The sequence below is a fragment of the Chelonia mydas genome, chromosome 1 (genome assembly GCF_015237465.2).
Source record: "Chelonia mydas isolate rCheMyd1 chromosome 1, rCheMyd1.pri.v2, whole genome shotgun sequence".
NCBI lineage: Eukaryota > Metazoa > Chordata > Testudines > Cheloniidae > Chelonia > Chelonia mydas.
Window position 1 is genome coordinate 320,432,680 of NC_057849.1, and position 13,869 is coordinate 320,446,548.

The 13,869-nt window shown below is 44.9% G+C and overlaps 1 protein-coding gene across 5 annotated transcripts in view; it reads right to left on the bottom strand.

The window, feature by feature from the left end:
- Positions 1 to 13,869, bottom strand: part of PRKAR2B (protein kinase cAMP-dependent type II regulatory subunit beta) — a 154,494-nt gene that overhangs the window by 75,123 nt on the left and 65,502 nt on the right. Inside the window, exon 2 of one of the 5 annotated variants that reach the window (XM_043551580.1) lies at positions 3,904 to 4,013. The exons of the other annotated variants lie outside the window; for them this stretch is intronic. Coding sequence (XP_043407515.1) covers positions 3,904 to 3,970 — 67 coding nt within the window. The 5' untranslated portion in view covers positions 3,971 to 4,013. The remainder of the gene's footprint in view (positions 1 to 3,903; positions 4,014 to 13,869) is intronic. 5 annotated transcript variants of the gene reach the window in all.

A 13,869-nucleotide genomic window follows, 5' to 3' on the forward strand; every position in this document is an offset into this window, starting at 1 on the left:
GCAGTAAACTGGGGCTGTAGTGATTTCTGGTTGGCTGTCTCCTTGATATTGTAACACAGAACCTTCCACTGAAACTGTATATAAATCGTCATCATCATCTTCTTCATCGTTGCTTGACAGAGGTGGAGCAGTCATGAACACTGGAGGAGATTGCCTCAGTACCACACATAAGTCAGGGGACCGAGATGTGGCCGGTACAGAGATTATGTCAGTGCCGAGTAGAGGCAAGTCAGGTGTCTCTGAGTCTAGTAAGTCTTTACAGAAACAAAATTCCTGTGGTACTGGAGTAGTGGACAGTAGTGCTGAGGCAAGCTCAGTGTGAACAGTTGATGTAGAGAGAGTCAGCGGTACCGGGAGTCTTCTGCACTCCAATGAATGGCCAGTAGAGGTCATTCTGGTCTTCTACAGTGCTAAGTATTCACTACCAAGTCCTTAGGTGACTCCAATCAGGGCCACTTTAGAGGAGCTAGACTGCGCTCCACCACTCCTTTCCCCCAATGGTAGTGATCTTCCTGAGCCTCTGCCCTTAGGGTCTTTAGATTTATTGGCAATACCGATGGGACACTGACAGACCAGATCAATCCAGGGCCACAGCCCAATTTACTTGTGTGTCAATACAGATCAAAGTGTTAAATGTATAAGTATGTATTCAGATGTTTAAACTTAATGAAAAGTAATGGAATGTTATTTGTATTGTTTTCACTTATCTGTTCCTGTTACAATGTAACAGCAAACATTTACACTGTCTATACCCTGTAACTAAATAACCCATCGAAGAAATCTTGTGAAATACTAATGAAGGACTTAAACAGAAAATGCTAATTTCAAAGCAAGTGATCATTGTGAGGTCAAGGGCTCTAAGTGCATTCCTCACTCACTGTCACCAAAGGAAAAGTCCATGTGCGTAGAGACACTATAAGCTTGCTCTCTGTGTGAAGATATGATAAATATGGATTCAAAGAATGATCCTTTATCTCTGGACTGCTTGGATTCTAACAGAGCAGAATAACTGAACAAGAAGACTGAGATCCCAGAGTTATTCTGGGTAGCTCTGAGAGATTTTTGGGAAACTGGCAGATTACTGCATCTCTGCTGCCACTTGGAATTATAGACTGTGACTCACCTGTACATATATTTTACCTGCTTTAACCTCTCAATAATTGAGATTCTATTTTTCTTAGCTAATAAACCTATAGTTAATTTACTACAGAATCGGCTGCCAGTGTTGTCTCTTGGGACTGTGAGAAAGCTAATGTAGTGTGATTTTTAGGTTTGAGTGACCTTTTATCACAAAGTTCAGTTTGTCTGGGTGGCAAGATAGATTAGAGAGTATAAGGGGACTGTCTGTGACTCCACGCTAAAACTGGTATAGTGATCCAGGAGTTCATATTTGTTACTGGCTTGGTAAAATCTAATTATAGAACATACCACCAGTTTCAGGTATCTGCCCTGTTTTCTGACAGTTTGCCCTGAATTAGGTATTCATAGTTGTGAGCCCCTCCAGACAGCTGTGACAAAGTTTCTCCTCTGCCTTGGTGGGTTCTGTGCTTTCTGGCAGATTTGCTCGCCTCAGAGGTTCACAGCAGTCCTCAGTTTGGCTCCTTTTGTTATTGGCACAAACCTGCCATTTGCTCAGCTAACCTCATCACTCGCCAGCATGGGGAAAAGGAGGAGAACAATCTCCGCAGTCTCTGCTGGGCCACCTAATGGGTCGGGGGACAGGCCAGAGACCTTCCCCTCTGGTGGGACACACAGTCCAGGTCAACTCCTCTTATATCAAATAGGGAGTTGGGGGGGAACCCAGGCCCGCCCTCTACTCCGGGTTTCAGCCCAGGGCCCTGTGGATTGCAGCTGTCTACAGTGTCTCCAGCTGCGTGATAGCTACAACTCCCTGGGCTGCTTCCCCATGGCCTCCTCCCAACACCTTCTTTATCCTCACCACAGGACCTTCCTCCTGATGTCTGATAACACTTGTACTTCTCAGTCCTCCAGCAGTACACCTACTCACTCTCAGCTTCTTGCGTGCCTCTTGCTCCCAGCTCCTTGCATGCACCTCACTAATTGAAGTGAGGTCCTTTTTAAAACCAGGTGCCCTAATTAGCCTGCCTGCTCTAACTGATTCTGGTAGATTCTTAATTGGCTCTAGGTGTCCTAATTAGCCTGCCTTAATTGGTTCCAGCAACTTCCTGATTGTTCTGGAACAGCCCATTATTTTACTCAGGGAAAAGGGACCTGCTTAATCTGGGACTAATATATCTACCTTCTATCACTTTCCTGTACCCATCTGGCCTGACCCTGTCACACAGCGTGACAATTGGTTCCTGAGGACCTTGCTGCTTCGTGGAAACGCAGTAATAGGCCAGTACCGAGGTGGTCGACCTTGTCGGGAATCTCTTTTTCATGGTCAGTTCCCTACTCAGTGGACTTGTAGCCCACTTTTTTGAAACGTTTTGAGAGAAATCCAAAAATTTCCTCTTTGAAGTTACCGGAGAGTATTGAGCCAAGGACACTGATGGAATTGGTCTTGTCAGGAGCTGCTGAACGGGGGGAGTCCCGGAGCTGGGGTCAGAAGCTGGTCTGAGTGAGCTTTCCATCATAAGGAGTCTTAATTTTAGTTCAGAGTTCTTCCTAGCCCTTGATTTTAGTGTCAGGCAAAAAGTGCACTTCTGAGGCACTTGTGACTCTCCAAGGCAGCGAATGCAACAGGAATGTCTGTCGCTGACCTGGAATGACTTCCTGGCAGCAGAGACAATGTTTAACCCAAGGGAAGCTTGGCATACCCTTTCTAGGGTTCACTTCCTGAGTGGGACAAGATAAAGAAGAACTAACTAAAGACAGGAAGTTAGCTATTCTAAAAATGAAATAAAGAAAAAAAATGAAAGTAAAGGAGGGGAGTATTAACACTAATTAACAATAACTCTATGAACTATACTATTAACTGAGAACAAAAGTAAGATATAGATAAGGAACTCTGAAATCGGACTGGGCTAAGACCCCATCTCAGGCCCAAGGCAGTTGAGAAGGAACAGAGGGTGGTTTGCCTGCATAACACTAAATAGCATTGAGGCAGAGCACGAGATGAGGAAAGCATACGTGGGAGCCGAACAGACACTGCTACCGAAAATCTCCAATCTGATGTGTGGGGACGCAAATACACCTACAGTGGAGCACCCATAGGGATACCACTCGAAGAAGAATCTGCTACTTCAATCCAGCACTTGGACTACTAAACCTTCCCTCTCCATTTAAGAAAACTTAATTAATGCTACCTATTATGCCAACCAAAGCTATAGCAATTGTTCTGCCAATTGCTGTCTGTGATAGCATTTGTAATCTTCACTCTTTTACCAGAACAGAGAATGCAGGGCTCACCAAATTTAAAAGTTATTTTATTTTTAAGTTATTCTTCTGGATTTCATAATTTTAAAAAAGTAACTGCCAACCTAATGAATGGACTTATCGGTTAATGGATCTTTACACTGAGCCCATCACTCCCCATCACAATATTTGCAATAGTTTTAATTGGTATAATCTAGTCCTATATTATATTTTAATTTCTTTCAGCACTACAAATACGTACATACCATATATACATAAATGCAATGAGATATTGCACTGAGTTCCTTAAATGAATTAAAAGATGTCAGTAAGATTATATAAAATACCCTAAAAAACCACAAAACTTCTTTAATTCCTCAGGGCTAAACATTTGGTAAAAAATAGTGGAAAGATTCCCATTGACTTAACCAGGCACTATAATAGGCCCTCAAAATTATTCTACAGCCTCATGAACTTAATTCATATAGTTAATTTATACACCCCATAAATATGAACCCAAGTACATTAGCTGTAGGATCATATAAGAATAGAATTATACACACTACATAAAAGCACTGTACATACAGTATGGGTAGCCTGTGGGATCCAGAGAATGGCGGATACACCATATATAGAGCCTCTGCTCCTTCATAGTGGTGCATCTGTCCCCCGCAGTCCCCAGCCATTCCTTATATCTGTAAGAATATAATAAAAAGAAAATGCATAACATGGTGCTTAAAGATCCAAGAGAAGAGGGTGCCCATGGTTCAGGGTCTCCGCTCCCTCACCTAGGCACTACCCAACCACTCTGGGTCTTCAATCCACCATAAGACAAAACAAATTTCTAGAGTTTAATGCTACATGGTGCAAAATGCTTCTCTTTAATGCGGGTCTTTAAATGACAGAGGACGAGTGGTGAGTGGAGAACAGTTTGCTGTGTTGCCATATTGTTTGGCCTGTGGGTCAGTCTATTTTAGTGTTTATCTCCACACTTAGATATTGTGATAAGAATACAATAGATTAATGTACACATGAATAAAATAGGATTGCTCAAAGAAACAAACTGACACACTATCAAAAAAAGATAAAATGAAGTTTTAATAATTCTGGGCATCTGAGTGCATGTGCACACTCACATGCACACACACGCTCACTTATTTAAACCTTCCAAAGACTCTAAAAGACTTCACAGTAATTTAAAATGAACTAACTGAGCCAATCTATTTTATTCCAAGTACATTACAAAACACAAAACAAAATATAGAGCTGGGCAAAATTTTTCAGCCAAAACTTTTTTTTAGGTTAAAAATGCAGATTTGGAGACACTTAGCAAATTCTTGTTCGTTTTTCCTAATTGTTCTTGTCAGGAGAAAAAAGCAAAAAAGAAACCCAAGAGTTTAAATGTTTCATTTCAACATTTTAAAAACAAAACATTTTGAATTTTTCATCTGAAACCACTTAATGTTTAGAAAATCTTTAATCTTATTTAAAAATAAAAAACACTTAAAATCTAAACAAAATATTTTGTTTCGGGTCAAAATGAAGCATTTTGTTCAACCCAAAATGAAACTCATTTCAACTTTTCAGTTTGCCTAAAATTTTGAAAAATGTCATTTTCAGGTTGACCCAAAATGATTTCCCCCTCCAACCCCACCCCACCCCCTTTTTTTTTTTTTTGGAATTGGCAGCAAACCAAAAACACAGTTCTTCATACAAGTCTACTGAGAATGCAGATCTTCAGTTAGCCTGGAGGTCCCAGATTTGTGGTGTTCCTTCCTGCTGAGTAACCTTTCTTTGTTCTGTTCAGCATGCTTGCAGCAATGTTCAATTTATGAATAACCCTAATAACTGAAAATGCTATGTCTTTGCTCTTTAGTGTTCATGAGTGTAGTAGATTTCACTTTGCACTCAACACACTAACACAAAGGAGCAAAAAGGAGATGTTTTACAGAGCATATTCACTCAAAAATGGAAGGAAGAGAAATAGCTAGATTGGCTAGAAATGCATAGTTCCTATTGTTTACTACCTATCTCACAGATTCAAAGAGGGACCCATTAGCCTGAAATGGTGACAACTAGAACATAAAAGAAGTAATTCCACTAAGTGACACACACACATGAATGGTTTCAGAGTAGCAGCCCGGTTAGTCTGTATTCGCAAAAAGAAAAGGAGTACTTGTGGCACCTTAGAGACTAACACATTTATTTGAGCATAAGCTTTTGTGAGCTACAGCTCACTTCATCGGATGCATTCAGTGGAAAATACAGTGGGGAGATTTATATACACAGAGAACATGAAACAATGGGTGTTATCATACACACTGCAAGGAGAGTGATCAGGTAAGGTGAGCTATTACCAGCAGGAGAGCAGCGGGGGGGGGGGGGCGCGAAAACCTTTGTAGTGATAATCAAGGTGGGCCATTTCCAGCAGTTGACAAGAACTTCTGAGGAACAGTGGGTGGGTGGGGGAATAAACATGGGGAAATAGTTTTACTTTGTGTAATGACACATCCACTCCAAGTCTCTATTCAAGCCTAAGTTAATTGTATCCAGTTTGCAAATTAATTCCAAATCAGCAGTCTCTCGTTGGAGTCTGTTTTTGAAGTCTTTTTGTTGTAATATTGCGACTTTTAGGTCTGTAATCGAGTGACCAGAGAGACTGAAGTGTTCTCCGACTGGTTTATGAATGTTATAATTCTTGACAAAATCAGACAAAATTACCTGCTGGTAACAGTTCACCTTAAGTGATCACTCTCTTGTTACAGTGTGTATGGTAACACCCATTGTTTCATGTTCTCTATGTATATAAATCTCCCCACTGTATTTTCCACTGAATTCATCAGATGAAGTGAGCTGTAGCTCACGAAAGCTTATGCTCAAATAAATATGTTAGTCTATAAGGTGCCACAAGTACTCCTCTTTTTTTTTTTTTTTTTTTTTTTACACACATGAATGTTTTTATGACGATCCATGAGTCAGACCAAGTTGCATACTACTTAATTAAAAGGGAGTCTAGTAAATGTAGAAAGTCATGCTTTGCCCATTAACAGATATAGGACACAGGTGAAGTCACCAGTTACTGTTGATCTAACATTGTAACAGCGTATGAAAATAGAGGGGAAATCCTAACTGGCACCATACAAGTAAATGTTTCTTAAGTCACAGTTAGTCTGTAAGGTAACATAAGTGCTTAAGCCAGTAATAACATACATTGATAAGTCTACATTTATGAAGAACCTAAGCCATTTTACATCCTTGATAGTGCCTGGTGCCTAATGACATGAAAAATGTGCACTGAACAGATGAACATCTAAAACTGCTCTCTTGCACAATGAAAGTTTTTGAGCCCTCACCCTGAAAGATATGTGGCAACCTCAGTTCCCACTGAAGTTAATGGGAGATGCTCAACACTTTTCAGGATTAGGCCTTAAGTGAGATTTACAAAATTTTTAAACCAGGAATTCATGGTAACTGATTTTCAATTACAACGACGCCCAACCAATTTTCTTCTACTTAGTTATGGCCATATTCCTTAATGGGGGGATTCTTCATGTGTCAAGTTTCAAAATTCAGCCATTTTGATTTAACTGTCTGAGAAGCATGGCAATTTAAAAAAAAAAGGAAACACTGATTTTGCTTCAGCTCTTGGCAGAACTCTAAGTGGTTGAAAGAATTTTACTCCAACTTTCAAAAATAATTCCATTCAGGACAGAGATGAAGTAGAGAAAATTTCATCCCAAAAGTTATGTCCCACAAAGTTTTGAGCATGTCAGAACTGGGGATGATCATTGGCATTCTTTTGCTGTCTTAGCTATGACCCAAAGAATGCTACAATAAAATGGACTATGGGTATGTCTACACTACGAAATTAGGTCGATTTTTAGAAATCGATTTTATACAGTCGATTGCATATGTCCACACTAAGCGCATTAAGTCAGTGGAATGCGTCCTCACTACCATGGCTAGCATCGACTTACAGAGCTATCCCACAGTCTCCGCCACCCATTGGAATTCTGGGTTAAGCTCCCAATGCCTAATGGGGCAAAAACATTGTCGCGGGTGGTTTTGGGTACATGTCGTCAGTTGCCCCTCCCTCCATGAAAGCAACGGCAGGCAATCGTTTTGTACCTTTTTTCCATACAGACGCCATACCATGGCAAGCATGGAGCTTGCTCAGCTCACCATCACCGCTGTTGTTGTGTCCTGGGTGCTGCCGTCAGCAGACGGTGCAGTACGATTGCTAACCGTCATCATCCACCATTTCCGCTGCAACTCTGCTCTCCCGCTCTTGTAAATGAGCTCAGTCTCAATAGCAAATTTCTCCATGTTGTCGTCATCCACCGCTTCCGCTGCAATTCTGCTCTCCTGCTCTCCTAGTGCCATGAATCCACCTCGCAGGTCCTCTTGTCGTTCTCTATAAATATCTACTCTCGTGGCATCCGTCGTCATCCACCGCTTCCACTGCAACTCTGCTCTCCTGCAGACGCCATACCATGGCAAGCATGGAGCCCGCTCAGCTCACCACTGCTGTTGTGAGCATTGTAAACACCTCGCATATTATCCTGGAGTATATGCAGAACCGGCTAAGAGACGCCAGCACAAGGACAATTTTGATGAGGACATGGACACAGATGTTCCTGAAAGCACGGGCTGTGGCAATTGGGACATCATGGTGGCAGTGGGGCTGGTTGATACAGTGGAACGCCAATTCTGGGCCCAGCAAACAAGCACAGACTGGTGGGACCGCATAGTGTTGCAGGTATGGGATGATTCACAGTGGCTGCCAAACTTTCGCATGCATAAGGGCACTTTCCTGGAACTCTGAGAATTGCTTTCCCCTGCCCTGAAGCGCAGGAATACCAAGATGAGAGCTGCCGTGAGAGTTGAGAAGCGAGTGGCAATAGTCCTCTGGAAGCTTGCTACGCCTGACTGCTACCAGTCAGTCGGGAATCAATTTGGAGTGGGCAAATCTACTGTGCGGGCTGCTGTGATCCAAGTAGCCAATGCAATCATTGAAGTTCTTTTATCAAGAGTAGTGACTCTGGGAAGTGTGCAGGTCATAGTGGATGGCTTTGCTGCAATGGGTTTCCCTAACTGTGGTGGGGCAATAGACGGAACACATATCCTTATCTTGACACCGGACCACCTTGCCAACCAGCACATAAACCGCAAGGGGTACTTCTCAAGCACTAATGGATCACAAGGGACGTTTCACCGACATCAACGTGGGATGGACAGGAAAGGTGCATGACGCTCGCATCTTTAGGAACTCGGGGCTGTTCGAGCAGCTTCAAGAAGGGACTTACTTCTGTCATAAATATAAAGGGAAGGGTAACCACTTTTCTGTATACAGTGTGTGACAGGGTCAAGCCAGATGGCTACAGGAGAGTAATAGAAGGCAGATATATTAGCCCCAGGTTAAGTAGGTCCCTTTTCCCTGGGTAAGGTAACAGGGAAGGTTCCAGAACAATCAGGAGCCTTCTGGAGACAATTAAGACAGACAGGCTGATTAGAACACCTGCAGCCCATCAAGAAGCTGTCAGAATCAATTAAGGCAGGCTAATCAGGGCACCTGGGTTTAAAAAGGAGCTCACTTCAGTTTGTGGTGCGCGTGTAAGGAGCTGGGAGCAAGCGGCACTAGGAGTGGAGAGTGAGAACGCATACTTTTGGAAGACTCAGGAGTACAAGCATTATCCGACACCAGGAGGAAGGTCCTATAGTGAGGATAAAGAAGGTGTTGGGAGGAGGTCATGGGGAAGTAGCCCAGGGAGTTGTTGCTGTTGCACAGCTGTGCCAGGAGGCACTTTAAACCGCTGCATTCCACAAGGCCCTGGGCTGGAACCCAGAGTAGAGGGTGGGCCCGGGTTCCCCCCAAACCTCCCAACTCCTGGTCAGAGGAGGAGTTGACCTGGACTGTGGTTCATGAAAACGGCGAAACTGAGAGCTGCTGTGAAGCTCCAAGGCGAGCAAATCCGCTAATAAGTGCAAGACCCACCAAGGTAGAAGAGGAACTTTGTCACTAGTGCTATAAAATCCCTCCTGGCCAGAGGCAACATCCTGTTACCTGTGAAGGGTTAAGAAGCTCAGCTAACCTGGCTGACACCTAACCCAAAGGACCAATAAGTGGACAAGATACTTTCAAATCTTGGTGGGGGGGTGGTTTTTGTTTGTGCTCTTTGTTTATGTGGTTATTCTCTCTTGGGACTGAGAGAGGCCAGACAGAAATTCATCTTCTCCAACCTATCCTAATCCAAGTCTCCAATATTGCAACAAGTATAGGTAAGCCAGGCAAGGTGGATTAGTTTATCTTTTGTTTTATGTGAATTTTCCCTGTGTTAAGAGGGAGGTTTATTCCTGTTTTCTGTAACTTTAAGGTTTTGCCCAGAGGGGGATCCTCTGTGTTTTGAATCTGAATACCCTGTAAAGTGTTTTCCATCCTGATTTTACAGAGGTGATTCTTTTACCTTTTCTTTCATTAAAATTCTTCTTTTAAGAACCAGATTGATTTTTCATTGTTCTGAAGATCCAAGGGTTTGGGTCTGTGTTCACCTGTACAAATTGGTTAGGATATTATTCTCAAGCCTACCCAGGAAAGGGAGGGGTATAGGACTTGGGGGGATATTTTGGGGGAAGAAGTCTCCAAGTGGGCTCTTTCCCTGTTCTTTGTTTAAAACGCTTGGTGGTGGCAGCATACTGTTCAAGGACAAGGCAAAGTTTGTACCTTGGGGAAGTTTTTAACCTAAGCTGGTAAGAATAAGCTTAGGGGGTCTTTCATGCGGGTCCCCACATCTGTACCCTAGAGTTCAGAGTGGGGAAGGAACCCTGACAACTTCCCAGACCAGAAAATTACCATTGGGGATGTTGAAATGCCAATAGTTATCCTTGGAGACCCAGCCTACCCCTTGCTCCCATGTCTCATGAAGCCATACGCAGGCAGCCTGGACAGCAGTAAGGAGCAGTTCAACTGTAGGCTGAGCAAGTGCAGAATGGTGGTAAAATGTGCCTTTGGATGTTTAAAAGCTCGCTGGTGCTGTTTGCTGACTAGTTCAGACCTCAGCGCAACCAACATTCCCATTGTTATTGCTGCTTGCCGTGTGTTCCATAATATCTGCGAGAGTAAGGGGGACATATTTATGGCAGGGTGGGAGGTTGAAACAAATTGCCTGGCGTCCAATTTTGACACCAGGGCGATTAGAAGAGCACAGCAAGGCGCGCTGCGCATCAGAGAGGCTTTGAAAACCAGTTTCATGACTGGCCAAGCTTTGGTGTGACAGTTGTGTGTATTTTTCCTTGATGCAAACCTGCCCCCTTTGTTAATTTTAATTCCCTGAAAGCCAACCACCCTCCTCCCTTGGAAATAAAATAACTATTGTTTTGAAACCATGGATTCTTTCTTTATTAATTAAAAAAAAAGGGAGATAACTGACAAGGTAGCCTGGGTGGGGTGGGGGAGGAGGGAAGGACAAGGCCACATTGCTTATTATAGCCACACTACAAATCAAACTGTTTGAATGACAGCCTTCTGTTGCTTGGGCCATCCTCTGGAGTGGAGAGGCTGGGTGCCCGGAGCCTCCCCTCGTGCGTTCTTGGGCATTTGGGTGAGGAGGATATGGAACTTGGGGAGGAGGTCAGGCGGTTGTACAATGGATGCAGCGGGGGGTCTGTGCTCTTGTTGGCTTTCCTGCAGCTGCACCAGACGCTTCATCATGTCCATTTGCTCCCCCATTAGCCTTAGCATCACCTCCTGCCTCTGCTCTTCGCGCTCCTGCCTCCTCTCTTCGCGCTCCTGCCTCCTCTCTTCGCGCTCACTTAATGCTTTCCTAGCCTCTAACACTGACTGCCTCCATGCATTCAGCTGTGCCCTATCAGTGTGGGAGCACTGCATGAGCTCGGAAAACATGTAATCGCGAGTGCATTTTTTTCACCTTCTAATCTGTGATAACCTCAGGAACAGAGATGTTAGAGAGAGCCTAGAAACATTTGCACCTGGGGGGAGATATAAAGGGAGAGTAAAATTTAAGATGATACATTTCTGAGAACAAAAGGGAGACTCTTTCACAGTGAATCAAGCAATTCACAGCAGACAGTACATGTGCTTTAGGTACAAGGTCGCATTTTGCCTTTTATATTGAGCGCCTGCCGTTATCATGACACATCACACACGGCTGGGCAACAGAATTTGGTTTCCATGCAGCCATGGTAAGGCAAAGGGTACATGGAGTTGGTTTCTTATGCTTAACATGTGGGAATGGTTTCAAACTGCAGCGCCATCCTTTCCCATAGCAAGCAATGGGTTGGGTTTCACATTTAAAAGGAGGGGCTGCGGTTTTTGGTTGGATGTGCAGCATACACCTCCCCCACCCCACCCCGTGGCTATTCTCCAGGATAGCCAAGTGCAAACAGCCCATCATGAACAGGGTCCTTTTACTGTTCCCTTACAAAAATTTCCCTATTTCAACCAGGTGACCATGAATGATATCACTCTCCTGAGGCTAACACAGAAAGATACAGACCGAATGTTGCTTGAATGTGACCAAAACCCAGGACCATTTGCTGCCATGCTTTGTGCTGCAATGATTCCAGAATACTTTCAGAGTACCTCCAGGAGAGCTTCATGGAGATGTCCCTGGAGGATTCCCGCTCCATCCCCAGACATGTGAACAGACTTTTCCAGTAGCTGTACTGGCCGCAAATGCATGCCAATTCTTCAGGGCAAATCAAACATTAAACACGATTGCTTTTAAACTCTGTATTGTAGTTACAAATGTGAACTCACCAGAGGTGCCTTCTCCAGCTTCAGGGTCGGGGATCCCACCTTCGGAGGGTATTGCCTCCAGGGTGATGAAAAGGTCCTGGCTGCCAGGGAGAATGGATTCACTGCTTGCCTCCTGCGCATTCTCCTCCTCCTCTTCCTCATCCACAAAATCCTCCTTCCTGTTGCGAGAGACTCCCCCCTTGCAGGCATCCATCGACAGTGACGGGGTAGTGGTAGGGTCCCCTCCTAGAATGGCATGCAGCTGATCATAGAAGCAGCGTGTGTGGGCTCTGATCCGGAGCAACAGTTTGCCTTCTTTGTCTTTTGGTAGGCTTGCCTCAGCTCCTTAACTTTCACGCAGCACTGCTGCATGTCCCTGTTGTAGCCTCTCTCCAACATGCCCTGTGAGATTTTGGCAAATATATTTGTGTGGTGGGGCGGTGCCCCACACCCATGCCAGAGGGGCTACAACAGGCCAGAGCGGCTGTACAAGGTGGCAGCCAATCAGGGAGGGCCAGTTAGAGAGCTAATCAGGGCCAGTATTACAGCCAGCCAATGAGGGCTAGGCTAGGCTAGGCCCTATATAAAGGCTGTTCAGGAAGGGAGCAGGCAGTCTCTCCCAGGCTTTCAGAGGGTGAAGGTCTGTCTCCTGCGTGAGGAGACTAGCACCAGGGACAGCGCAGCGCGAAGCAGAAGGGAACTCCCGCCCAGTACCTGCCGGGCTGCAGGTCCTGAGAAAAAGGACCTAGCCGGTGCAAAGGGACTGAAGGGGAAACGGCCCAAGGAGAGAGATGGACAAAGGGAGAGAAAGAGGGCAGGCAGGAAGGCTGCCACCAAAGGGTCCCTGGATTGGGACCCAGAGTAGAGGGCGGGCCTGGGTCTCCCCCTTGCACTTCCACCTGGCTGTTTGGAGTGGCCATCATGGACTGCACCAGACCCCTGCCAAAACGGGTTAGACTTTGGGGTGTGGTTGGCCATTGTGGCTGGGGCATAGAGAGGGACTGCTGATAACACCAAACCCCCGGAAGGGGGTGAGACCGGAGCAATGGGCACTGCCGGAGGGCAGTGTCCTGAAGAGGATGCCGCAAGCTGGGAGCAACATGGGTTGAGACACCAATCTAGGGTGAGGGACGGACAGGACACCACTGGCACAGGGCACTCCATATGAACTGAGCTACTTCCCAGAGTGAACAGCAGGAGGCACTGCGGTGGTGAGTCCCAACCCCATCACAATTTGCATTTCTTCTTTTTGATCAGAGTTCTGCCTGCACAGATGCTTCTCCCCATAGAACAATCAGATCCAGTGTCTCCCCTTCGGTCCATGCTGGAGCTCGTTTGCAATTCTGGGGGGACTGCACGGTCACCTGTGCGGCTGAGTTCGCCACGCTGACCAAACAGGAAATGAAATTCAAAAGTTCCCAGGGCTTTTCCTGTGTACCTGGCTAGTGCATCAGAGTTCAAAGTGCTGTCCAGAGCAGTCACAATGGAGCACTATAGGATAGCTCCTGGAGGCCAATACCGTCAATTTGCGTACGCACTACCCCAGATTTGACCCAGCAAGGTCGATTTTAGCGCTACTCCCGTCACCAGGGAGTACAGAAGTTGATTTTAAGAGCCCTTTAAGTCAATGGAATGGGGTTGGTTGTGTGGACGTGTGGTTGTGTGGATTCATTTTAAAAATCGACCTAACGTGGCTAAATTTGACCTAACCCCATGGTGTAGACCAGGCCTCTGAAACCCAATAGGCTCTCATTAATAAAGCGTTCAGTTGACGTTACGCTTTTCAAGAAATAAAA